General features: G+C 43.6%; 1 protein-coding gene across 4 annotated transcripts in view; it reads left to right on the top strand.

The window, feature by feature from the left end:
• Window positions 1-27,445, top strand: part of THADA (THADA armadillo repeat containing) — a 307,233-nt gene that overhangs the window by 235,283 nt on the left and 44,505 nt on the right. For all 4 annotated transcript variants that reach the window (XM_024753496.1, XM_024753497.1, XM_024753498.1 and 1 more), the window contains 5 exons: window positions 14,927-15,306; window positions 15,853-15,971; window positions 16,347-16,419; window positions 20,676-20,829; window positions 24,422-24,553. In XM_024753496.1, the coding sequence (XP_024609264.1) occupies window positions 14,927-15,306; window positions 15,853-15,971; window positions 16,347-16,419; window positions 20,676-20,829; window positions 24,422-24,553 (858 nt within the window). The remainder of the gene's footprint in view (window positions 1-14,926; window positions 15,307-15,852; window positions 15,972-16,346; window positions 16,420-20,675; window positions 20,830-24,421; window positions 24,554-27,445) is intronic.

Raw genomic sequence — 27,445 nt, 5'->3', positions numbered from 1 at the left:
TGCCCATTTCTGTGACCAGAGTTAATAGTGTTGAGAGTTGGGCCAAGTGTCTGGATCTGTAACAGAACCACGTCATGAAACCTTCGTACTCACATTTCCACCCCAGGAGTCAAATACTGTTCCAGTGGGCAGCTGGGGTCTCAGAACATCCGTGATTTCAGTCTTCTATGTGTTCCTGTCTTGCCCTACTCTAACCCCAGTCCTCACAGATAATCTGAAACTAGTTGCCCATGTCAGTTAAATTAGTTAAGCAAGAAGTTTCTGAAAGCTTATTCTAAACATTTCATGTAAATGGAATCATACAACATATAGCCTTTTGTGTCTGGATTCTCTCACTTAAAGTTTTCAAGGTTCATCCATTTTGTAGCATGAGTCTTTTCTTTTTTTATGACTGAATGATATTCCATTGTTAGATATCCCATGTTTTGTTTCATCAGTTGATGGACGTTTGGATTGTTTACACTTTTTGGCTGTTATGAATAATAATGCTATGAAGATCCATGGACAGGTTTTTGTGGGGATATATGCTTTCAGTTCTCCTGGGTATTTACCTAGGAGTAGAACTGCTGGGCCATGTGCCAACTCTAAGTTTAAGTTTTTGAGGAATTGCCAAACTTTTCCCAAAGAGACTGCACCATTTTACATTCCCACTGGCAATGTATGAGGTTTCCAATTTCTCCACATCCTTGACAATACTTGTTATTGTCCATCTATTGATTATAGCCATCCTAGTGGGTATAAAGTAGTATTTCATTGTGCTTTTGATTTGCATTTCCCTAATAGCTAATGATGTTGGGCATCTTTTCTAATGCTAATGAGCCATTTTGTACACCTTCTTTAGAGAAATGTCTGTTCTGATCCTCTGTGTTGTTTGTCTTTTCATTCTTGAGTTGTAAGAATTCTTTATATATTCTGGATATTAATTCCTTATCAGATATACGATTTGCAAATATTTTCTCCCATTCTGTGCACTGACTTTTGACTTTTGTGATAATGTCCTTTAATGTACAAAAATTTTTAGTTTTGATGAAGTCCAACCTGCTTTTTCTTTTGTTCCTTATACTTTTAATGTCATATCTAAGAAACTGTTGCCTAATCCGAGGTCACAAAAACTTGTATACATTTTCTTCTTAAGAATTTAATAGTTCTGTGTCTTAACTTTTCGGTTTCTGAGCCATTTTGAGTTAATTTTTGTATTTGGTGTGAGGTACAGGTCCAGCCTCATCCTTTTGCATGTGACTATCCATTTGTCCCAGCACTCTTTGTTTAAAAGACTTCACCTTTCCCCATTGAATTGTCTTGGCACCTTGGTCAGTCAGAAAATCAAGTGACCATAAATACATGGATTTTCTGGACTCTCAGTTCTATTTCATTGATCTGTATGTCTGTCTTTATGCCAGGACCACACTGTCTTGATTATCGTTGCTTTATGATAACTTGAAATCAGGATGTGTGAGTCCTCCAACTTTGTTCTTTGTTTTCAAGATCATGTTGGCTGAGTCCTTACATTTTCATTCAGATTTTAGGGTCAGCTTGTCAACTTCTGGAAAAAGAAAAGTCAATTAGGATTTTGATAGGTATTATGTTAAATCTGTAGTTCAATTTGAGGAGTATTGTCACTATAATAATATTATATCTTCAGATATTCAGATCAGAACACAGGGTGTCCTTCCATTTATTTAGGTCTTCAATTTTTTTCAGTGATGTTTTGTAATTTTCAGTGTACACCTCATGAACATCTTTTGTTAAATAATTTATTCCTGTTTTATTATTTTTGATGCTGTTGTAAATGAAATTATTTTCTTAATTTCAATTTTGGATTGTCTGTTGCTACTACACAGAACTGTAGTTGATATTTGTATATTGATCTTTTATCCCATGACCTTATTGAACTTACTTTTGTTTGTTTGTCTGTTTTTGTGGACTTAGAACTTTCTGTATATGAAATCATGTCCTGTGCAATAGAGATAGGTTTTACTTCTTCCTCTCCAATCTGGATGCCTTTTATTTATTTTTCTTGCCTAATCACCCTGGCTAGAACTTCCAGTACAATGTTGAATGGAAGTGCCTTGTTCCTGATCTTAGGAGGAGAGCTTTTAGACTTTCACCATTAAATATGGTGTTAGCTGTGGGTTTTTCATAGATGCCCTTTATCAGGTTGAAGAAGTCCCTTCTGTTTCTTGCTTGTTGAGTGTTTTTATCACAAAAGAGTGTTGGATTTTGTCAAATTCTTTTTCTGCATCTAATGAGATGATCGTATAATTTTTGTCCTTTATTAATGTGATGTGTCATGACTTTTTCTTGCTGAGTAGTATTCCATTATATGCATGTGTTGTTTATATTAATTCACCAGTTGAAATACATTTTTTGGAAATTGTGGATAATGCAGCTCTGGTAGCATTATTCCACTTTTTGGAAATTGTGAATAATGCAGCTCTGAGCATAGAAGTATTTGTGTGGCCATGTGTTTTTATCCTTCATAAGTAAAACCTAGGAAAGGAATTACTAGGTCATATGATAAGGATTCTTTAGGTAATAAGAAACTGCCAAACTGCTTTCCAAAGGGCCTTACCACTTTGCATCCCCAGGAACAATGTATGAGAGGCCCAGTTATTCTGCATCCTCATCTAGATGTGGTATTGCCCCTCTTGTTAATTTTAGCCATTCTGGTACATGTGTAGTGGTGTCTCACTGTGATTTTAATTTGCATTTCCCTAATGACCAGTTATGCTGAGCACCTTTTCGTGTACCATATTTGCCATACATATATCTTTCTTGGTAAAGTGTCTATTCAAATCTCTCGCACATTTCTTTTTTAAATTGTGTTTTTCTTATTATTGAGTAGTGAAAGTTCTGTGTTCTGGATATAAGTATTTTATACAAACATTTGTTAAAGATTTTCTACCTATCTGTTGCTTGTCTTTTTTCTTAACAATGTCTTTTTTTTTTTTGCGGTACGCGGGCCTCTCACTGTTGTGGCCTCTCCCGTTGCGGAGCACAGGCTCCGGACGTGAAGGCTCAGCGGCCATGGCTCACGGGCCCAGCCGCTCCGCGGCATGTGGGATCTTCCCGGACCCGGGCACGAACCCGTGTCCCCTGCATCAGCAGGCGGACTCACAACCACTGCGCCACCAAGGAAAACCTTAACAATGTCTTTTGAAGAGCAACTGTTTTTAATTTTGATGAAGTCTGATTTATCCATTTTCTCTGTGTCTTATGCTTTTTGTGCCCTAGTAAAGAAGTCTTTGCCTATCCTAAGGTCACAATGATGTTCTCTCAGGTTTTCTTCTAAAGTTTGCTTTGTTTTTTTTTTTCCTTTTTTTTGGCCGTGCCGCGCGGCATGTGGGATCTTAGTTCCCCGACCAGGGATTGAACCCCCAACCCCCTGCATTGGAAGCGTGGCATCTTAACCACTGGACCGCCAGAGAGGTCCCAGGTTTTCTTCTAAAGTTTGCTATTTAAGGTTTTACATTTAGATCCATGGTCCACTTTAAGCTAATTTTCGTGTATGTCATGAGATAAGGTCAAAGTTCTCTTTTTTTGTTTTTTTTCATATGAATATCCAGTTGTTCTGGCTCAGCAAGATCTCTGGGCTCTGGGTTCCCCCTCTCTGTGCTGGGGCATGGAAGTTGCCTCTAGGTAGTAGTCCAGGGCAACTATAAGGCCTACCTTGTTTGTTTCCTTCTCTCAGGGAAACATACTACTCATGTCTGATGTTTAAAAACGATAGTTTCATACATTTGTCTAGTTTTCTAGTTGTTTATGGCAAAGGGCAATTTCTGTAGCAGTTAAACTTTCATGGGTTAAAGCAGAAATCACTTTCATCACTTTGTTTTGAAACCTCTTAGTTCCTCAATTGCAAAGTGGGGATAATACCTTCAGAGGATTGAGGTGAAGGTCACATGAAAAAAATTGTAAAAACTCCATGAAAAGTAACACAAAAGGAAAAATCCAACACTGTAAGAAAAGCAGCTATTAGGAAGTAATATTGGTAGCAAGAACAAAGAAATGAATGGTCATCTCATCCAGAGGAGGAGACAGAGCTTCTGCTGGTCCCATGGCCAGGTATGCTTACTCCCAGACTCACCTCCATTGCCCATCTGGCAGAATTTACTTAATTCCTCCCTGGCTGGGGCCAGACTTCACATTAAGTAGCATTTGCAGTCCAGCCAGACTCTCTTGGGTTTGCCAGCTGTAAACTATACCTTGTAGCATCATTCCCAGAGACATTGATGTAGTCCAGTGGTGCCAGGAACCTCTTCAGTCTTAGAGTCTGTTTCTTCCAGAACTGTAAACTGTAGTGCTGGCAAGGGATTGAAATCAGTGGTCCTAGTCTCTCATTACAGGTGAGACAACAGAGGTAAGCCCCAGTTATTTAAAGGAGTCTTCCCAGCCAGCTACCAAGACTCTCAAGCTGATTTCACACTATATCTCATTGCCTAAGGGTGGAAGAGAAGCCTGAGGTCCTTTGTGGGGAAAAGGTTAAATTAAACAGGGATGTCTAAGGTGTGATGATAAGGAAGTTTCTGATTTCCCAGTCTTGTCCTTAGGAGCAATTCGCTGACAAAGAATCCAAAGCAGTGTATTACTTAGAAGTAATTTTATGTTTGTGTCTTTGGGTTGTCATGTGTTTATCCACAAGTATTTCCTGACTTCCTCCCAGTGTTGGGCAGAAGCAGGGATGGGATGATGGGTGGAGGTGAGAAGTAAAAACTGCTGGTCCCACCCAGTGCCTGATGAGCTCATTTTTAGCCTACCCAAATCCTTTCAGAGCTCTTCTGACTCTGTGTTGTCCAAGCCACTGGGACTGTGCCTATTTTACGGGTTGACTAGAGAGTCCTTCAAATAGTATTCTCAGAAACTCTTCCTTCTTCCTCAACAGCAGATAAGGAATTCTGTGCTTAAAAAAATACTTTGAGAATAGGCTGGGACAAGGGAAAGGGGGAATGTTTTCAAAGGGGTGTGTGTCAGGCACCATACCTATGAAAGCCGGGCATGAGACCTAGAGACCTAGGAGTCCAGAGACCTAGAAACAAAAGTAGGCAAGAAATAAACAACTAGTACCAGTTCAGGGCACTTCTCTAGACAAAGTTAGTCTCCAAACCCTTCCATTGGTCATTCTACATGTTTGTAACTGGAAGGGCCCCTCGGGTCTGGATTACAGTTTACTGGGAGGGGCAGAGGATTAAACAGAAGAATGGAATTTCCCTTCGATAAGGAGAAGCCAAGATTTATTAAATCAGTTGGTTTGTTGTTGATGTTGTTGTAGTTCCTGTGGTTTCCTTTTCTCTACAAATACAGGTTTTTTTAAACCGAGAAATAACATAACAGGACATTAACATTCACGGAGTGTACAAATTATCGTCTGTGATTATTTTTAGAACCAGTTTATCAACTGTTCCAGATAAGAACTTTTGTTGGATCTGATTACAGATCTCTCTAACCAGAGCTACAGATCTTTGAAACAGAAAAAGTTGGCCCTTTCATTATGCCTTAAAAGTAAAATCTGCTTCGTATTTCCTCACTCTCTACTTCTTTAAGGAGGGTAGAGATTCTGAGGGGGGGGAAGGATAGGGGAAATTTCTACAAAATTTTCTTGACCAAATGGTATCAGAGAATTCAGAACCATTACAATATATGAAAGAGAAATTCATTTGTTCATTTATTCATTCAAGCCGGAGGGAACAGCATGTGCAAGGTCAGGCAGAAAACAGAACATTCTTCTGAGGCTCAGTCAGTGGCAAGTGACCACCATAGTGGCACAATCAGTATCATTGCCATTTACATGGTATCCACAGTAAGTGACTTGCTCCATAGCAGTGAAACTATTTTTTTTTCTGTTTTGTTGGTCCTTTCAGTCCTGAGGAGGATCCTTCCCCCTTTATGGATTCTGATTGCTGCTTACAAGTAGAACACGTTTGCTGTGATTATTGGGGTTTTAGCTTCTCCCATAACCATCTCTGCTGGGGCCAAGAAAACTCTGTCAATTTGGGCCTGTACACTTACTCCCTCTGGCCCCTTTTATTTTGGCCAGCTCAGCACAAAGCAATCAGGCTATCTTGGTTCGTGACATTAACAGCGAAGGCCAGGAACTATGTAATGTTCAGGAGCTCTTTGGTTGAGCACTAGATGAAGGGGTTGACATATGATGAGGGGCCATGGTGTACGAAAACAAACACCATTAAACACTAGAATTACACACGTTCGGCATGGCAAGATGTTTACACTATGAGAAGCACGGATGATCTCAGATGGTCTGAAGTAGTGGTTCTTAAAGTGTGGTCCCTGCATCAGCAGCAGCATCGCCCAGGATTTGTTAGAAGTGTGATTTGGGGGGCCCCGTCCCAGACCTACTGAATCAGGAACTCTGGAGGTGAGTACGCCGAAGTTTGAGAGCCAGTCGTCTAAGGTAACAGCACAGCCACCATCCTGGGGATATGCTCAGTGATTGGAATGTCAGGTGAAACTGCCCTCTCGCTTTTAATTGTTATTTTTCTTTTTTTTTGCAATACACGGGCCTCTCGCTGTTGTGGCCTCTCCCGTTGTGGAGCACAGGCTCCGGACGCGCAGGCTCAGCGGCCATGGCTCACGGGCCCAGCCGCTCCGCGGCATGTGGGATCTTCCCAGACCGGGGCACGAACCCGTGTCCCCTGCATCGGCAGGTGGACTCTCAACCACTGGGCCACCAGGGAAGCCCTTAATTGTTATTTTTCAATCTCTTTCTCTCTGTTTGCCGAGTACTTAGAGTTAAATTCACCTAAATTAAATGCTCTTATGGTGAAACTCCACTATATCCATAATTATGTGGTAATGATATCATCCACATCCACATTGTTTTCCAGAATGCTCTTGTCAAAGCTATTTAGATTAACACGAATCTTTTAAAATTACGTTGTTTTTTTTTTTTTTTTTTTTAACAAACCTGTAGCTCAGAAAATCAAAGATAAATGCCCCGTGGGCCTGCCCTTTGGGGCTGTGTTCCTCCTTTGGGGAGGAGACTTACTTCACTAAATAATAGAACAGGATTTGGGAACTAGGAGCTGACCATGCTCTAGGTAGTGCTGCTTTTTAAATCCTCTTTCAGCAGCCTGGGTTGATGTTAGCGCCCTACCTTGGTTGGTTAGAGAATGGCAGCTTTGAAATCCAGTTAATTTAGCAGTCACTGTTCAGGTTGCAGACATAACACTGAAATCTGCAACTCGCCAAAGAACTAAAACTGCTAAAATAACACATCTGAGATTCCCAGAGGGAATTGTGTGAATGGACCACTTTGCTCCTTCTCACAGACACTCTACTCGCTGTCCTGAGGGACTCGGCAAAGTCCCTTCATTCCTCTCTAGGACACCTCTGTTCAGGCTGGGCATGTTCTCCAAACACATCAACCTCAGGAAACTTGATCAACTTCTCCAAAGCTGCAGTTCCCTAATGCTACTCCCTGATGATATTTTCACAATAAAACTATAGCAAAATGACAACTATAGCAAATTTTTCTTTAAACCACATTTTTTTAAAGAATTGTCCTTTATGATGACACTAGGAATCTATGACTTTTTTGGTGTTCAGATAGCCTTTCTTTCATGAAATAATAGATGGTAGGTTTTTAACATCCTTTCTTTACAAAATAAAATGTTGGCAACTTATACCAGCCTGTCACATTGTTTTTGATATTTGATTGATTCTTGAATTCCAAACTTGAGAATTATTTCTCCATTGAACCGGGACATAGCACAGCAGGAGGTATTGTCTTTCCAAGTGAATCCAGCCAATAAGCCATTCCTTTGAAGGCTAGAAATATGCTTGCTCTAAAGAAGAAAAAAAGAAGTTAATTCCAAAAGTGAAATCAAATTGGATGTTTAGAATCAGTCACACATACTTGGGTGACTAAAATGACTACACTGTTGGGAAAATCCAAAGATATTCCAAACAAGGAGGGCTGGGAAAAAACTGCAATTAACAAGAGTTTATAAAAATCATCTAAATAATGAAAAATAAGATGGGGCGATTAAAGGGGAGGGACTTGATTCTTTAATTGGAACACTTGACTTTCCAGGAAAGATAGAAAGGAGGCAACCCAAAGCTGGCAAAATTGAAATTGCAAGTAGAAAAGTTATCTTCTAGAGAAGAGAGTTGCCAGACCTCAGACTGAAGAAGAACTAAGTGCCATCAAAGAACTAACTTGACTTTTTTTGTATCGTTTGTTTGTTTGTTTGTTTGTTTGTTTTGTATCTTGTGGACAGCAGGCCCTCACAAAAATGGAAACAAGTACTTGGTGTTGATCTCAACTTTGAAATGCGTTTGGTAGGGCAGGACACAAAACTGTGCTTCACTAGGAAGAAATCCTGGTTGTGAGATCCATTTGGTGAGCTCTACGTGCTGTGGGGTGCAGAGCCCATAAAACAGTAGCTGTGACCTCAGCTGAACAATAGAATCACCTGGGTCACCTTGAAACCAGGCTCGCCCCAGAGATGCAGTCAAGTGTCCCCTGACATAAGTGTTTTTCTAAAACTCTCCAGATAAATTTAATGTACCTCCCGGGCTGAGAAACTGCTGTGCTAGAGGGGAAAGCAATACATCCTTTTTAGTCACTGCTGCTGCTCGTGTTTCTAATCCCAACCTCCTGTTCTGCCCAGAGAGCCCCTCACTCTGGCAGAGGGTGTTCTGTGGTCCACATCTAAATGGGAACTCCATGAGAGCAGAGCCTGGTCTTTCTAATTCACTGCTACACCCTAGCCCTAGAACAGAACCTGTATATAATGAGCCAGTATCAAAGGCCTGCCTGCAAGGGGCCTTTATAGAGTTTATTCATTCTTTTGAATTCTTGGGGGTTTCCCCTCCTTTGATGTTTTTATTGGTAAGAGAAAATGGGGGGCAGTGAACTTTCTAGTTCTTCACTGTGGTGAAGTACTGGGCTGGAATCAGCTGTGCTCTTTGGAACTGCAGCCCCTACTACCCATCCCGAAAACCCTGTGAGCCCCTATGAAAGTCGTAGCCGAGGAGTGTGGTTCTCAGCTGGGGCACAGAGCAGAATTACCTGTTCTTAAGACTCCAGGGGCTTCCCTGGTGGCGCAGTGGTTGAGAGTCCGCCTGCCGATGCAGGGGACATGGGTTCATGCCCCGGTCGGGGAGGATCCCACGTGCCGCGGAGCGGCTGGGCCCGTGAGCCATGGCCGCTGAGCCTGCGCGTCTGGAGCCTGTGCTCCACAGCGGGAGAGGCCACAACAATGAGCGGCCCGCGTACCGCAAAAAAAAAAAAAAAAAGACTCCAGATGTCAGGACTTCCCTGGTGGCGCGGTGGTTGAGAATCCGCCTTCCAATACAGGGGACACGGGTTCAATCCCTGGTTGGAGAACTAAGATCCCATATGCTGCAGGGCAACAAAGTCCATGTGCGCTCTAGAACCCATGCACCAAAACTAGAGAGAAGCCTGCGCGCTGCAAGGAGAGATCCCTCATGCCTGCAGCTAAGACCGGACACACCCAAATAAGTAAATAAATATTTTTTTAAAAAAAAGACTCCAGATGTCTGTGACCAACTCCAAACCAACCGAATCAGAATCTACAAGGGTGGGATTGAGGCATGGTTGGTTTTATTAAAACCATCACCTGGGACTCCCCTGGTGTCGCAGTGGTTAAGAATCCACCTCCAATGTAGGGGACATGGGTTCGAGCCCTGGTCCGGGAAGATCCCACATGCCGCGGAGCAGCTAAGCCCATGCACCACAACTACTGAGCCTGCGCTCTAGAGCCCGTGAGCCACAACTACTGAAGCCCGGCCGCCTAGAGCCTGTGCTCCACAACAAGAGAAGCCACCGCAATGAGAAGAAGCCCATGCACCGCAACGAAGAGTAGCCACCACTCGCCGCAACTAGAGAAAGCCTGCGCACAGCAACGAAGACACACGCAGCCAAAAATTAATTAAAAAAATTTTTTTAATTAATTAAAAGAAAAAACCATCCCCTGAGGGCAGTGGTTTTGAAGTACGTGGCCTAGCAGCAACATCACCTGGGAGCTTGTTAGAAATGCAGATTCTCAGCCCCCACCCCCGCCCTCCTGAATCAGAAACTTTGGGGGTGAGGCCCAGGCAGCAGCCTGTGATTTAACAAGCCCTCCAGGTGGTTCTGATGCTCACTCAAGTTTGAGAAACTCTGCTTTAGGACACCTCATTGGGTCTTGCTGCAGAACCAAGAACATTTTTTCTAAGCAGCAGTTTGGAGAAAGTGCCTACATGAATGTCATCTGATAGTTTCCTAGCTTGTGGCTCCGACCTAACCTCCCCTGCTGCCCCTCTATTGACACATTAATTCAGCGAACCTGTTCACAGGTCTCTCCTGTCTACTCTCTCCCAACTCCCCTGAGCACCTGCCCTGACCTTTCCTCTCCCAGGCAGGCACCTCTGGGCAGCCTCAGTGCCCATCTTAAATAAATAAATGAATGAATAAATAAATAAATAATTTGTTTATTCATTCATTCATTTATTTATGGCTGCGCGCGTCTTAGTTGCTGTGCGCGCGGGCTTTCTCTAGTTGCAGCGAGCGGGAACTACTCTTCGTTGAGGTGCGAAGGCTTCTCGTTGCGATGGCTTCTCTTGTTGCGGAGCATGGGCTCTAGGCACACGGGCTCAGTAGTTGTGGCTCACAGGCTCAGTAGTTGTGGCACACGGGCTTAGTTGCTCCGCGGCATGTGGGATCTTCCCGGACCAGGGCTCGAACCCGTGTCTCCTGCATTGGCAGGCGGATTCTTAACCACTGTGCCACCAGGGAAGTCCCTGCCCATCTTAAATTTTGTTCCCTTCTGAAAGCCCCCCCCCTTTTTTTTTTTTACTTACGATAGAAAATAAGTGCACATTGCTTTCATTTTGGTCATTCTTATGGCTTTCGTATTCCCTTTACCTACAATTCCCTGTGTGACCTTGGGCAAGTAACTTAACCTCTTTCCTCATCTGTAAAATACCAGGGAATCATAACAGCGCCTACTTCATTAAATGATTTAGTACTTGTTGAAGTGCTTAGACTAATACTCAACGAGTGTCAATTCTAAAAGTAATTATTATTCATAGCATTAAATAATGGATATATAATATTCTATAGTGCCTGGCATGTTAATACTCAATAGTTGTCAGCTCTTCTCACTCATGATTTTATGGTACTAAGCATTTTGCAATTTTAGTGGTTGTCTTTATCCTCCCGTCAGTTTTAAATCTCTTTGACAGCAGGTAATTTTTCTTTCTCAGCTCTGAATCTCTGTATCTCCGAAGTACCTACTATATACTTAATGCATGCTTATGGGATTATACTGAAGTCCACAGGCAGTGGAGGCCAAGAAGTCCCAAAGAAGCCCTTCCTGAGCAGGTGCCCCATGTACCCTATCTTTGGGGTTGTGCCTTCAGTCCTGGGCTTCTTGATCATGTCATCCTTCCTCAAGGTCTTAAAGGAAGCAAGTGTGTCTGGGTGCCTAGCTCTTGAGTCCAGCGGACTATACACTCCGCCTGGAATACCTATAGCAGGTTCATCTGAAAATTATCCAGAATGACCAAGACAGTTCTTCCTGTTTTTAATTATGTTTTAAAGAGCATGTCTCTGAGCCATGTTTCTGACTCCTAGCCTAACAAGTGAAAACCCTTTTTGATACAGTGTTGTCCTCAGGTAGCAGTGGGTGGGAAGGCTAGGAAAGTGACACCTGGAGATCACTGGAGTGTGGTCTTCTCATTTCTAAATTATACTGGGATTAAGTTTTTAGGCATTGAAAATAGAGATGATGACACAAAAGTTGAGGATCCTGACACCTGGGGTTTTCCCTGCTGCTTTGCAAAGAAGGCTGCCCTCCTGCTGGAACTTAGACCTCAGCAGAGTCTGGGTTAAGAGCAGCGGTGTGTCTGCAAGCACAGCTAGCAGGTGGGGGGGGGGGTGGCCTCTAGGGGCACCATCATATAGGAGCCCAAGCCCCTCTTCTGCCTCTTTGCAGAAACTTTTTTTTTTTAAATTAATTAATTTATTATTTATTTTTGGCTGCATTGGGTCTTTGTTGCGGTGCACGGGCTTCTCACTGCGGTGGCTTCTCTTTGTTGTGGAGCACGGGCTCTAGGCGCACAGGCTTCCGTACTTGTGACTTGCAGGCTTAGTTGCTCCCGCAGCATGTGGGATCTTCCCGGACCAGGGCTCGAAGCCATGTCCCCTGCATTGGCAGGCGAGTTCTCAACCACTGCGCCACCAGGGAAGCCCCTGGAGAAACTTCTTTTTGAAACAGTTTGATGTGTAACAGGAATAGTCTATATTTTTATTATTTATTATTGCAATAATTCCTGGATTATTGCAAGCCTATGTAATACTTCAATTCCAAGTGAGTTTTTTCCAACTGTTACTTTAATCTTTTACATTTTTATTCTGTTTGTGATCGTTTTCTAGGAGTCAGTAGTGTTCACTGAGTTATGAGATATCTATGGGGGGGGGGGTGGCCTCTAGGGGCACCATCATATAGGAGCCCAAGCCCCTCTTCTGCCTCTTTGCAGAAACTTTTTTTTTTTAAATTAATTAATTTATTATTTATTTTTGGCTGCATTGGGTCTTTGTTGCGGTGCACGGGCTTCTCACTGCGGTGGCTTCTCTTTGTTGTGGAGCACGGGCTCTAGGCGCACAGGCTTCCGTACTTGTGACTTGCAGGCTTAGTTGCTCCCGCAGCATGTGGGATCTTCCCGGACCAGGGCTCGAAGCCATGTCCCCTGCATTGGCAGGCGAGTTCTCAACCACTGCGCCACCAGGGAAGCCCCTGGAGAAACTTCTTTTTGAAACAGTTTGATGTGTAACAGGAATAGTCTATATTTTTATTATTTATTATTGCAATAATTCCTGGATTATTGCAAGCCTATGTAATACTTCAATTCCAAGTGAGTTTTTTCCAACTGTTACTTTAATCTTTTACATTTTTATTCTGTTTGTGATCGTTTTCTAGGAGTCAGTAGTGTTCACTGAGTTATGAGATATCTAAATTTCAGCAAGGCATTTGATGAAGTCTCTCCTGATGTTCTTGTAGATAACATGTGAGCAGAATGGTAGAGTTAGGAGGATTCATAACTGGGGAATACCTAGACCCTAAGAGAGCTGGTTAATGAATTGATGAGAGCTTGGAGTGGGGTGGGGGGTGGGGCAGGCAGGGAGCCAACTATAATACTCACCAAAGCCCTCTGTCCTCCACGCTGGTCCAGTCCACATCTTTAGTGATAACTTACAGCCTGCCTGTCACATTGAGGTTTACCCAGCTTCTATTGGATGATGAATGTGCTGTATGAAGAATCTGGGTTCTGGGAGGCACCCAAGACTCCTTCCCCCGCCAGTCCCCCACTGCTGCCAGTTTTATTCCTTCGATGCTTCTCAAACGCACCTTCTTCCTGTCTGTTCCTTACTTTACACCCTCATCATTTCTCTCTTCCACTACTGCAGTAGTCGTTCAGCTGGGCTCCCTGCCTCTAATATTGGCCTCTCAGCAATAAGAACACTTCAGTGGACATGTTCACCTGACCTTGTTGCTTAAAATAACCCCTCGATGGCATCCCCTTGCCTGCAGAAAAATGTCCAAGCTCCTTCACGTGGCCGAGGAGGTTCCCCATGTCCTGGACATGCTGCTGCTCTAGCCTCCTCTCCCGTTGTTCCCCACCTCGAATTCTGTGCTGAGGTCAGGCTGCCTATAGTTCCTCACGTGGTCCATTCTGTTTTATGCCTTTGAACCTTTGAACCTTTGCTTTGAACCTTTGCTTGGTGGTTCCAACGCATTCACCTCTCTCTGCCTCTTTAAGACTCAGGTGATCACTTCCACCACTATATTAGAATCACCTAGTCATTCATTTCTTTTTCTCAAATTAGAATAGAAACTCCCTGAAGGCATTATTCTTATTTCACTTAGCACCCATCACATAGTAAGCAGGCAATAAATATTTGTGATCAGAACTGAGAATACAAAAAGATCTCGGCAATCTAAAAGGCAGACCATAAAATTTAACAGGGATCTGCTTCGGTTTCAAACAAACAAAGAAAACAAGTCTTGATCTAAGTCCTGAGTACAAGGTGGGAGATGGATGACTCACCACTGTCAGTGGACCATGTGAAAAAAAAAAAAAAGCCTGTGGTTCAGTTGACTTTATGCTCCACATGAGTCAACGGTGTGATACAACTCCAGGAACCTCATGTGAGAACAGGGCAAGCAACAGTCCTGCTGCTCAGACCACGAGGGAGAGTCGTGTGCCCTTGTGTGGCGCCATGCCTGAAGAGGGGTGAGGCACATCCAAAGGAAGGTGGCTTAGAACAGTGAGAGAGGGTGGACCCCATCATCTGGGGACTAGTTGAAGGAAGAAGGAGTGTTTCACCTAGAGAAGACAGGGGATATAATAACTGTATTCAAATGCCTAAAGGGCTCAAAATGCAGAATTGGGCCACTGAGTGGAAACTCCAAAAAGAACTTTGTGGCAAATAGATCTGTTAACAGTGGAACAGTCTGTCTTGTGAGCTCCAAATCACTGTAGGGTTCTACCAAGAGCCTCTGAGAAAAGGTGCTGTTGAGGGGATCTGAGCCCCTGAGGGAAGCGTGGACTAGATGTTCTTTTATCCTGCTCAGCTATGAGGCTTGAGGATTCAGGAGGTCACTGAGTTTATATTTATTGACTATCAGGGAGGGACGCCCGGAGCACATCTTCTGATAGGAATGCCTTCTGTCACTCTAGGGGGAAAATCATGAATTACCTAAACAGAAAGTGCTTCTGGGCCAGAAGTCTGAAGCTTAGTGGCCTACTCACTTATTACATGGTTAGTGTGAAATCTACTCAGGAATGACGTCTGGTTGTCCCACCCAGGGTATGCAGAGTCTTGTGTGTTCACCTATGTCCTTTTGTGGAAGTTTGAATAAAGTGATTGCCTCTTTTCCTTTGCTTTTTTGTTTTTTAGTTCTGGAGCATCTTGGCTTCTGGGAGGAAGTCAGAAGGATCATCTTGGAATCAGAGTTGATAACTGGATTCCCCTATACCTTCACGGTGCCAGGCCTGCCCCAGTACCTCCAGAGCCTCACCAAACTGGCCATCGCTGCAGTGTGGGCAGTAGCGGCCCAGGCTGGAGAGCAGGCAAGGGACGTTCCCATCTCCTTCTCTCGGCTGTTGGAGTCTTCCTTCCCTGAAGTGCGCCTGCTGACGCTGGAAGCCCTGTTGGAAAGGTTCTCAGCAGCAGCCTCGGGACTAGGAGAGAAGGGACTGCCGCCCTTGCTATGGAATATGGGAGGGACATTCTTGATTCTGGCTATGAAGGAAAGTCACCCAGAATGCCTCTGCAAGGTGAAGTCTCTGGTGTACTGACCATCCCTTTCCATTCCCCACAGTCTTTGGTGAGCCCACTGGAGTGATAAGGTCAGGAGGCAGGATCGGTTTGGCATCTCCAGGATTGGAAGGAGATTCAGCATCCAAAGGGCAAGGACTCTCTCGCACGGTGCTTGGCATGGCTTCATGCATAAAAGAGCGCTGAGAAAAGTGTTTGATGATAATGGTATTGATGACAGAGATTAACCAAAGATAGAGATTGAGAGAGTAAGCAGTCTTTGCTGACATGGCTCTTTGGGGGCAGATGGTCACCTGGAAAGCATGATCAAAAGGAAAGGGCACTGACCTAGGAATATGGCATCTGCCCTCTGATCCCAGTATGCCACTGCTCTAGACTATCTTGGTCTTGCAAAGCTATTAAGGGGGAAAAAAGAAGTCAGTGGGCGCTTTTTGAAAGATAGAGTCCCTTATTGGTACAAATGATTATTATTTAGATTCTGGAGACTTTTCTGAGGGGTGTGTGTGTGTTTGTTTGTTTGTTTTCCATGGATCTGGCTCACACAGATACTGAAAATTCTCCATTGCATGGACCCCAGTGAGTGGCTTCCTCACACAGAGCGCTGTGTCCATCTAACCCCAAAGGAGTTCTTGATCTGGACAATGGATATTGCTTCCAATGAAAGGTTTGCCTCCAGTGCTCCCTGTGCAAACTTGGTACAACACATGGTCCCATCAGTCAGTTATGTAATGAACTTGAGCATAGCCCAGCCTGTGTTCTAAGCCCAAGCAATAGAATGATGTCAGAGTTCCCAATTAGTTACCAAAAGGTAGTTGCTTCCGGATGCATTTGTATAGCCACAAGGTAGAGATTTCTAGTAGTATTCACAGCCACATGGATTACAGACTACCTGTAAAAACCATATGTATATAAAATGTTCGATTTTATTTATTTATGTATGTATTTTCATATTTATTTATTGAAGTATAATTGACTTACAATATTATATTAGTTACAGGGCGATTATATGTTTTGTGTGATTTCTGGCTGACTTTCCTAGGTCTGAAATACAAAGTGAAGCTCTGAGACTCGCCTCCAAGGTGATTGCCCACCACATGCAGACGTGTGAGGAGGTGAGGCTAATTTCCCCTGTTTTGGGGTCTGGATTTCTGTCCTCTGATTTCCCTGGAAGGTGTCAGTAAAAGTGAACTGTCCCACAGGCAGAATCTCTGTGGCATATGTGTGTAGCTTCTACAAAAATATCATTCATGTTGGTTTTTCACTTTAGGTATAACTTGGGGAGAATTTTCTGAGCACCATGTTTGGCATTTCTTTTCTCTTGTTCTGGGCACATTTGATTTGAGTCCATGAGGGTAACACAACCTCCTTCCTCCAGGACATACGTACATTTATGCCCAAACTCCTTGTCACAAGGATTGCATCCTAGTCAACTATGTATGAAAATGTATCGCTAAGGCTTAAATATCCCCCCCAAACGTGGTCCAGCTGGCTTTGTGTGGAGGCCCAGATGTGTCCCACCTGTCTTAGAACATGTCTTTGGGGGTGGGGTGGACCTAAAGTAATCAAAACAGCTTCCTGGGGGAGAAAAGGGAACCCTTCTACGCTGTTGGTGAGAATGTAAATTAGTGTAGCCACTGTGGAAAACAGTATGGAGGTTCCTTAAAAAACTGAAAATAGAGCTGCCATATGATCCAGAAATCCCACTCCTGGGCATATATCCAGAAAAGATGAAAACTCTGATTTGAAAAGATACATGCACCCCAGTGTTCATAGCAACACTATTTACAATAGCCAAGACATGAAAACAACCCAAGTGCCTATCAACAGACAGTTGGCTTAAGGAGATGGGATATACACATACAATGGAATATTACTCAGCCATAAAAAAAGAATGAAATAATGCCATTTGCAGCAACATGGATGAACCTAGAGAATATCATGCTAAGTGAAGTTAAGTCAGACAGAGAAAGACAAATATCATATGATATCCCTTATATGTAGAATCTAAAAAATAATACAAATGAATCTATATACAAAACAGAAACAGACTCACAGACATAGAAAACAAACTTATGGCTACCAAAGGGGAAAAGGAGGGTGGGAAAGGGATAAATTAGGAGTATGGGATTAACAGATACAAGCTACTACATATAAAATAGATAAGCAACAAGGATTTACTATATAGCACAAGGAACTATATTCAGTATCTTGTAATAACCTATAATGGAAAATAATCTGAAAAAAATATATATATAACTGAATCACTTTGCTGTACACCTGAAACCACTGTAAGTATAGTTGAAGTAAATCAGCCATACTTCAATTTAAAAAATAAAAAACAGCTTCCTGGAACGATGCCTTAGGACAAATACTTGCATACTTAGGGGCATATGAGAAAGATGCCACCATCAGAGAATTATTATAAACAGAAGGCAGTCAATACCACAGTAAAATTACCTGAAGATCTTGGTTTCACATCACCACACTGTGATCGTGGCACCATAACATTGTGGATTCCTATTCCTATGCTCCAGCAGCCCTGAGAGAGGTACTGGGGGTACAAGGATGAAGACTGGAGAGCAGTCTAATGAGAGAAAAGGAGCATTAGATCATGATATTAAATGATACTCTAGTAGGAAGGAGGCTGAGGGAAAGCAGAGACCGGAGGGAGTGTTTGCAGAGCTGAGGAAGACTTCACATAGGAGATTGTTAAATTCAGAGAGCCTGGGGCTGGACAGAGAGAAGACCAGAGGGTGAGTACTAAGCAGATACACAGTTTCTCTGGGTCTGTCATTCGGAGGCAGGCCAAGGGGCCAGAGCCAGGTGGTCACTAGGAGATGCAAAAAGCTAAAAAAAAGGTTATGTGTGTGTCTTGGGGAGGATAGGAGGAGAGTTTGTAGGAAGGGAGAGGATTTGCTTAAAAAAACTACAGCCTGGGGCTGGGGGTGGGTGGGGGGTGGGGAACAAGTTCTGAGAAAGTAGTCACAGGGCAGCCTAACAAGTCTGTCAAAAGACAGCGTTCTCATCTAAAGCCGTTTTTAACCAGTTGTCATGTGCATCTCCGAGGCACTGCTTGGTACTTGAATGAAGTGACATTTGAAGAATATTGGAAATTTTTCAGGGAGAGAAAAGTTAACAAGTCAGCAGCTTCCTCATGATCTAAGACACTGATCAGTTCAGTTCCGTAGATGCTCATAGATGATCAGAGGAGCCAGTAATCTCATTTTGAACATTTAAAGAGGCTTAGCTGATAGCGGAAGTAAAATTTATTTGGAACAATAATCCCCTTTCTAGAAAAAGTAAAGAACCAGAGTTTAAAAGATGGAAACAACCCAAATGTCCATCAACTGATTGATGAATGGGTAAATAAAATATGGTATATCTATATAATGGAATATTTTTCAGCCATAAAAAGTAATGAAGTACTGATACATACATCCTACAGCATGGATGAGCCCTGAAAACATGCTGAGTGAAAGAAGCCAGTGACAAAAGACCACATATTGTATGATTCAATTTTTTAACCATTTTTTATTAAAGTATAGTTAATTTTGATTCAGTTTTATATACTTATATATATATATATATACTTTTTCAGATTCTTTTCCATTATAGGTTACTATAAGATACTGAATATAGTTCCCTGTGCTATACAGTAAGTCCTTGTTGTTTACCTATTTTATATACAGTAGTGTGTATATGTTAATCCCAGACTCCTAATTTATCTCTCCCCTTGCCCATCCACCATCCCCTTTGGTTACTGTAAGTTTGTTTTCTATGTCTGTGAGTCTATTTCTACTTTGTAGATAAGTTCATTTATATTATTTTTTTAGATTCCACATATAAGAGATATCATATGATATTTGTCTTTGTCTGACTTACTTCACTTAGTATGATAATCTCTAGGTCCATCCATGTTGCTGCAAATGGCATTATTTCATTCTTTTTTATGGCTGAGTAATAGTCCATTGTGTATATATGTCACGTCTTCTTTATCCATGGATAAAGTTGATGGATACTTAGGTTGCTTCCATGTCTTGGCTATTGTAAATAGTGCCACCGTGCACATTGGTGTAGCATGTGTCTTTTCCAATTAGAGTTTTCTCCGGATATATGCCCAGGAGTGGGATTGCAGGATCATATGGTAGTTCTAGTTTTAGTTTTTTAAGGGACCTCCAAAGTGTTCTCCATAGTGGCTGCACTAATTTAAATTCCCACCAACAGTGTAGGAGGGTTCCCTTTTCTCCACACCTGCTCCAGCATTTATTATTTGTAGACTTTTTAATGATGGCCATTCTTACTGGTATGAAATGATACCTCATTGTAGTTTTGATTTGCATTTCTCTAATAATTAGTAGTTTTGAGCATCTTTTCATGTGCCTGTTGGCCATCTGTATGATTCAGTTTATATGAAATGTGCAGAACGGACAAATCCATAAAGACAGAAAGTAGATTAATGGTTTAGGGCTGGGCGAGGGGGAGCTGACAGGATGGGGATGATAGCTAAAGTATACAGGGCTGGGGCTTCCCTGGTGGCGCAGTGGTTGAGAGTCCGCCTCCTGATGCAGGGGACACGGGTTCGTGCCCTAGTCCGGGAAAATCCCACATGCCGCGGAGTGGCTGGGCCCATAAGCCATGGCTGCTGAGCCTGCGTGTCCGGAGCCTGTGTGCCTGTGCTCTGCAATGGGAGAGGCCACAACAGTGAGAGGCCCGCGTACCGCCAAAAAAATAAAATAAAAAAGTATACAGGGCTTCTCTTTTTGGTGATGAAAATGTTCTAAAATTGACTGTGGTGATGGTTGTACACACATATCTGTGAATATACTAAAAATCATGGAATTATGTATTTAAATGGGTAAATTATATGGTATGTGAATTGTATCTCTATAAAGCTATTACTATAAAGAAACAACAATAGGGCTTTGTTTAAACAGTAATGTTAGTTAGGATGCTGCTTTAAATGTAACAGAAACTCAAAAATACAGTGGCTTAAACCAGAGAGAAGCAGTCCAAAGCAGATAGTGACATGACATTATTGGGCTCCCCGGCCCTTCTACCTTGTTGTTCCGCTGTCCTTAATAAGTGGCTTCCATCTTCTGGTCCCAGATAGTTGCTCCAGCTCCCATCATCTTGTCCTTGTTCAACTAGCAGGACAGAGAAACCCAAGAAGTGAAGGTCATGCATATTTCCTTACATATTACCTGAAATTGCACAGATACCACTTTTAATGGCATCCCATTAGTCAGAACTTAATCACGTTACTCCCGATGCAAGGGAGCCTGGGAAACGCATATGTAGCTCATCCCTAATTCCATGTCTGCCCATGTCACATCTTCTGAACTGCTGTATGTATACTTTGTACTTTTAGACCAGGGACTTGGTGGCCCCCCACCTGAAGCAGTGGGTTCAATTGGTCCTCTCTTCTTGTGGAGATCATCTTCCCACCGAGTCCAGGCTGGCCGCTGCTGAAGTTCTCACCAGCACTGCACCATTTTTCCTCACCAACCCCCATCCCATTCTTGGTAAGTGCGCTGAGCCGCTGTTGGGGGGGGGTGTCCATCGTACCAAATGCATTAAAAGCGTGAATAGATGTTCTAGGTTAAAAAAAGAAGGGAGGATGAAAGATGACAGCGTACACCATACTTTTACATCTTTCAAAAATCTTCCCACCATCTCACTCTCTTACTCTAATCACTTTTCACCAACAGCCTCTTTTTTTTTTAATATAAATTTATTTATTTATTTTTATTTTTGGCTGCCTTGGGTCTTTGTTGCTGCACGCGGGCTCTTCTCTAGTCGCGGTGCGCGGGCTTCTCATTGGGTGGCTTCTCTTATTGCAGAGCAGGGGCTCTAGGCGCGCGGGGTTCAGTAGTTGTGGCACGTGGGCTCAGTAGTTGTGGCTTTCGGGCTGTAGAGCACAGGCTCAGTAGTTGTGGCACACGGGCTTAGTTGCTCTGCGGCATGTGAGATCTCCCCTGACCAGGGCTCGAACCCATGTCCCTTGCATTGGCAGGCAGATTCTTAACCACTGCGCCAACCAGGGAAGCCCCACCAACAGCCTCTTAATTGGCCTCTTTTCTTTCTGTCTTGTCCCCCAAGCCATTCTCCTTATGCTTCCAAAAGCCTCTGTGGTCTTTCTGAAATACAGATCTGAGCATTTTCCTCCACTGCTTAAAGCCTTTGAGTGGGTGCCCATTGCCTTCAGGATAAAACCTAAATGCTCTTTAGCCTGGCTCAGAAGGCCCTTCCTCTTCTGTGCCCTGCCTGCTTCTCCCTTCTCACTGGCCACCACTCCCCATGCATCATCAGCGGAGAACAGTTCTCTAAACAAACTGCTGCTCGACTGACTCCTGTTGGTCTTTCAAGACTCAGCCTAACCATCACCTCTTCCAGGAAGCCTATTGCAGTGACCTTGGTGAGAAATAAATGGGACAGAGTGAAGTGTGGCCTTGAGGAAGAAGAAAGGCCAGGCTCTAAGGCATTTAGGAAGTGGAATCAACAGGACTTGGTGTTGAGGTTAATATAAAGGGAACATTCAAGGATGACTTCCAGGCTTCTGGCTTAAGTGACTAGGAAGACTGCTGGTTCCTTTCACTGAAAGTAGTTTTAAGTTTAAGGCATCTTTGGACTTCCCTGGTGGTCCAGTGGTTAAGACTCTGAGCTTGCACTGCAGGGGGCACAGGTTCAATCCCTGGTTGGGGAAGATCCTGCATGCCACGCAGCGTGGCCAAAAAATAAAATAAAAAAAGTTTAAGGCATCTTTGGGAAGTAAAGGTAGAGATATTTGGAAATCAAATAGATGTACAGCTCCAACCATATTCTCTACCTTCATGTCTCTTTCCTCACTGCCACCCCCTGTCCTTCAAGAGTAATAATTAGGAAAGAGCATCATATCAAGGGTGGTTGAAAAAAACCGAGCTTTAGGAAACCCAAAGGAATTGAAAAACCATAGGGGTTTTTGTTTTAACTTAAAAAAATTTTTTTTAATTGTAGTGTTTTGTTTTAAGCATAGGGTTTACTGAAAGGAAAACTCAGGACCCAAAGCCATGTCTGAGTCCTGGCCCTGCCCTCTCCTGCCATCTTACCCCCATATTAACCATGCTGAGATTCTCTTCCATCCATTATGGGAATTCTGGTTTTGTTCTCCTCTTCCATGCCCAGCCCTGGAGAATAAATCATGGTCCCTGCATCCGGGGAGCTTTCAGTGTAGTTGTGGAGAAAAGATTTACAGAATAAAGAAAAGAACTGCTTTTTCAGATGGTGGGATTCAAATTCTAAGTGTTGTCGGAGTTCAGACCAATCAAGTGTCTCATGTCTCTGGATCTCTCAGAGAAAAAGTTGTCTTTGGTATCTTCATACATCTTTCTTCTAAGTCAGCGGTCCCCAGCCTTTTTGGCACCAGGGACTGGTTCCGCAGAAGACAGTTTTTCCACGGACGGGGATGGGGTGGGGAGAGGGTTCAGGCGGTCATGCGAGCGGTGAGGCGGGGATGGGGAGCGGCTGATGCAGCTTCACTTGCTCCCTTCCTGCTGTGCAGCCCGATTCCTAACAGGCCCCAGACCCGGGGGTGGGGACCCCTGTTCTAAGTGACTTTTAGGCATCTTTTCTATACCCAAAGGGAGACTGAAAGGGGACCTGCTACCATTTTGCTTTAATCATGGGACCCAGAGGAATAAGAGCAAAGGTTTATAAACTTTGGTGACACTTCTCAGGGAAGGCAGTATCACTTTCTGGGTGGCTTTGGCTGCCCTGACCCCGGTTCATAGCAGGAAAATGTGTGTGGAATAATGTAGAATTTCTGAGTGAAACTGAGTCCTGGGCAAAAGCCATTGGTTCATCATGAATTGCTAGAGCTGCTTAGGGCATCACAGACAATGAGGAAGGAGGTCGGCAGTGGCTGGCGGCCTGCAAGAACATGAAAAACAGGCACAGAACTGAGAGGCAAAGGACATAAAGTGCATGGGGACAAGTCAAGGGCAGACCGAAGTCATTTAAGGAGAAAGAAAAATTGAAATGGACTAAAGAGGGAAGATTGATGAGGACCTTAGCGGTATACGAAAATGTTAAGAAAGGGAAATTTGAAACCCTAGAGAACAATTAGAATGGATAGATTCTGAAAGACTGAGTAAAATTTAAAGCCAGATTTATAACAGACAGGAGAGCACAAACCCCAGAGGGAGCCATTGCTGCTCTCAGTATGACTAGAGCATTGGTGGCTCTGATATTGGGCTCTCTGTGGACAGATGAGGGAGAGGGTGAGCTAAGGAGAGCTCTCAGGGCAGGGTTGGTTCCCCACTGAACATCAAGGGATGATGAGTGGTGGTCTTCCGTGGCAACCCACCCCACCTGGACAGTATGTGTCCCTCCTTTGAGGCCCTGCCCCCTCTCCCCTCACACAGTCCACCTCCCATTACACCAGTCTCCTGGGACCTTTCCCTGTGGTGAGTCACAGCCACGTGTTTCCAGCCCTGCCTTCTCCTTACCTTGTGTTCTCCACTTGATGTCCCTTTCGGTTGCTCAGGGGCAGACACTGTCTGTTCCTGGTCTCTGGTCCCCAGCAGCACAATGCACAGGGACTTGATAGGGTCCCTGCCCAGGGGCAATGGCAGTCAGGTCGTGGGCCCTGCGTAGACGTGGCACAGGCTGGTGCCTTTATCACGGTTCTTTGCTTTTTTCAATTCTTGCCCCCCAAAGCATAATCTTGATTGAAACTTTGCTTTCAGAATTTATAAGCTGAAACAGTCACTCAAATTAACACTGGGCTAGTTTCCCCAAAGCACGCTTGATGCATAAAGTTTCATTCTGAGAAGCATGAGTCATTGACTAAGGCCCGTTGACAGCTGGGCCTTAGTCAGCCAAGGCCGTACCTTCTAGGGGGCCTTGCCTGGGGCTGGTCGCCTCCAGAAGTGTTTCCTATTCAAAAGGACATTTTCAGACCTGTCCCCTTAGGGTCCTCTCTCTTCTGGCATTTATCTGACTCTCAAGTCTCCCTTCCTTGCAGTACCCACAAAAAAAGAAGTAACTGTTGCTCATTCAATACTGGATTTGAAGCAGTATTTGTACCTGCTTGTAAGTTGCATCCTAGGTAATTTGATTTCTTTTGGGCCTTCTTAGGACTGCAAGATACGCTTGCTCTCTGGAAACGTGTCCTCACCCTCCTGCAGAGTGAGGAGCAAGTAATCCGAGATGCAGCCACAGAAACCGTGATGACTGCCATGTCACAGGAAAACACTTGCCAGTCAACAGGTACCTCATTCTTATCTTTCTTCGATGCCTGATTGCTCTTGGACAGGGGTTGGCACACTTTCTATAAAGGGCCAGAGAGTGAATACTTTAGGCTTTGTTGGCCATTCAGTCTCTGTCTCAACTCTGCCATTTTAGTGGGAAAGTAGCCATAAACAATAGGAAGACAAGTGTACGTGACTGTGTTCCAATAAAGCTTTATTTATAAAAACAGGTGGCTTCCCAGATTTGATGTGCTAACCACAGTTTGCTGACCCCTGCTCTAGGACATCATAGAGAAAAATTGCTTTCAGAGGTAGAAATGTAGTAAACAGTGCCTTTTGTTAGTTACATTGACATCCTTTTTAAATAAGGCCAAGTCTGGATTTTCTGTGTGGTTACATAATCCAGAGAGCTAGATCCATCATTTTGCTCCTCTGTGCATTTCTACACATAAAAGAAACAGATGAGTGTCAGTCAAGTTGCTCCTCTTTGTGCCTTGGCTCCTCATTGGGTGGTGACGTTAACCCAGGGGGCAGGAGGGGAGTGGAAAGAGGAGCAGCCTAGGTGGGTAGTTCTGAGCTCATAGCCACTCAGTTCATAATATGAGCTGTTAGGGCCCTGGGCCCTAGTTATCTGTATGCAATGGCAAATGCTGTGGAAGCAAAAGGGAACTCCAGGCTGCAGGTGGAAAACGGGCTGCTGGGTGAAAGGGATGGGGCTAAGTGGAGTAGAAGCAAGGTCACACCTCTGGGCAAATGGCCATCTGGGAGGGTGACCACTCTGGTGGACTTGGATTCCATGCACTTGGGGCTAGGTGTCAGGAAAGATCTCTGGGTCAGCCATCCCAAAGAGAAGTAAGAACACCATTTTGAGACAGGTAGTCACAGGCTGAGCAAAGACGTTTACCTTAATGGACAGCAGAATGGGAGGGGAAATAGCCATACAGTGTTGGTAACTGATTCGGGCCCCTCATTCCCATGGGTAGCGTTGTGGTCCCTGGAAGCTTCTCTTAGAATGTGCGAACATCTGCATACCTGAGTCCTCCGTTGTAATGGTCTGGGCACTTTTCTCTACATGTATGGAAGGAGCTGGTGTCTTAATAATCTCCCAGTGATACTACTCCAGGGCACATTTAGCCGGGATCAGCTTGGCCTCTCAGTGGGAAAACATTCAGATCGGTGCTGCGAGTGCTGTACGAGCAGCCTTCTCCCCATCCCTGTCCACATACCTAAAGTTCTGCCATTAATGATTCATTCCTTTTTGCAATTGTGCATTTTCCTTGGAAGGACACACGGAGCACCGAGCAAGTGCTCAGTAAGCATTTGGTGGAACGTAACACTCACTAGACTTCTATAGGACCCTCTCACCAAAGATGGGAAAGATCACTTCATGGTGGAATTCATAAGTGGACTTCTTCCCTCCTAGTCTTGAGGGCTTTTGCCCTGCTACTTTTATTTCTTTCAGAATTTTTCCCTGTTCATTTATAGTAAAACTATATTACCATGTTCTCCCTCCTTCTGGTTTGAATTTTTTTCTCAAGAAATAGAAATCAGTAATTATATTTGGAGTGCCCTTTGCGTGTGAAATTCCATGTGTGAAAGCCTCTGAGGGAGTAAGTAATGTAAAAGCCTACTTGTCTGTCCATCTTTGTATCCCCTATCTTGGTCCATAAAAGAGAATCTGAGGTGTGAAAAGACAAGAATTCTGTAACAGCTAAACATAGTATGTTACCCTGGACCAGATCCCGTACTGGAGGGGTGAAAAGCCATACAGGAAATTATTAGAATAGCTGACAATATTGAAATATTGTCTATAGATTAAAATCAATATTAAATTTCATGAATTTGATAACCATACTATGGTTTTGTAAGAGAATATTTTTATTCTTAGGAAATACACAACTGAAATATTAAGGTGGAAAAGGGCACAACGCCTGCAACTTACTCTCAAATGGTTCAGAAAAAAATAAAACTATGTGTGCGTATAAATAGTAAACACAGATAGGTAGTTGCTGTACTTGCATCTTTTCCATATGTTTAAAATTATTTCAAAATAAAATGTTTTTTTAAAAACCCAAGTCTACAACTAGAAAAGACTAACACAGTATATATTGGTAGACCATCTGGCTGGTTTATCAACTATTCCACCCCCCTAGTGTGACTCCTTTCTGCCTGTCCCCCACCTTTTTTTTTTTTTTAACTCATTTTGAGTGAATTTTTGCATCCGAAAAATCAAACCCAAGCCAGACACCGCCCATTCAGAGATCTCAGCAGCGTGACGTCGCTGTGTGGGGATACTCATTCAGCATGTCCCTGTGTGTTCTCTGTTCTGCCTGATAGCAGTGCTCAAACAGAATCTCTGTAATGCAGCGTGATTTTCTTAAGCAAAAAATGCACATCTTTCTGCTTTAGACTGAAAAGTAACTGACGATTGAGTATCACCACCTGATTTTTCACTTTAGTCAAAAGTTTGGCCAGCTGATTCATTAGAACAATATTGTCTTGTTTTGACATCTCTCAAGGATACCAAGCAGCTGATGGTAAGTTTTCACATTCCTTCAGCACACAGGGGTTTTGTAGCATACCCTGCTAATGGTTTGCTCTTTGGTGTTGCAAAGTCCATTATTACTACTGAGTCTTGAATACCTTGAAAATATGTGTCATTTCATTAATTTTGTCCTCAAATCAGTGGTTTAAAAGTGCCACAGGGGCTTCCCTGGTGGCGCAGTGGTTGAGAGTCTGCCTGCCGATGCAGGGGACGCGGGTTCGTGCCCCGGTCCGGGAGGATCCCACGTGCTGCGGAGCGGCTGGGCCCGTGGGCCATGGCCGCTGAGCCTGCGCATCCGGAGCCTGTGCTCCACAATGGGAGAGGCCACAGCGGTGAGAGGCCTGCGTATCGCAAAAAAAAAAAAAA

The sequence above is a fragment of the Neophocaena asiaeorientalis genome, unplaced genomic scaffold (genome assembly GCF_003031525.2).
Source record: "Neophocaena asiaeorientalis asiaeorientalis breed wild unplaced genomic scaffold, Neophocaena_asiaeorientalis_V1.1 scaffold171, whole genome shotgun sequence".
In the NCBI taxonomy this organism is placed as follows: Eukaryota; Metazoa; Chordata; class Mammalia; order Artiodactyla; family Phocoenidae; genus Neophocaena; species Neophocaena asiaeorientalis.
This window is presented reverse-complemented; position numbering and strand designations above follow the sequence as displayed.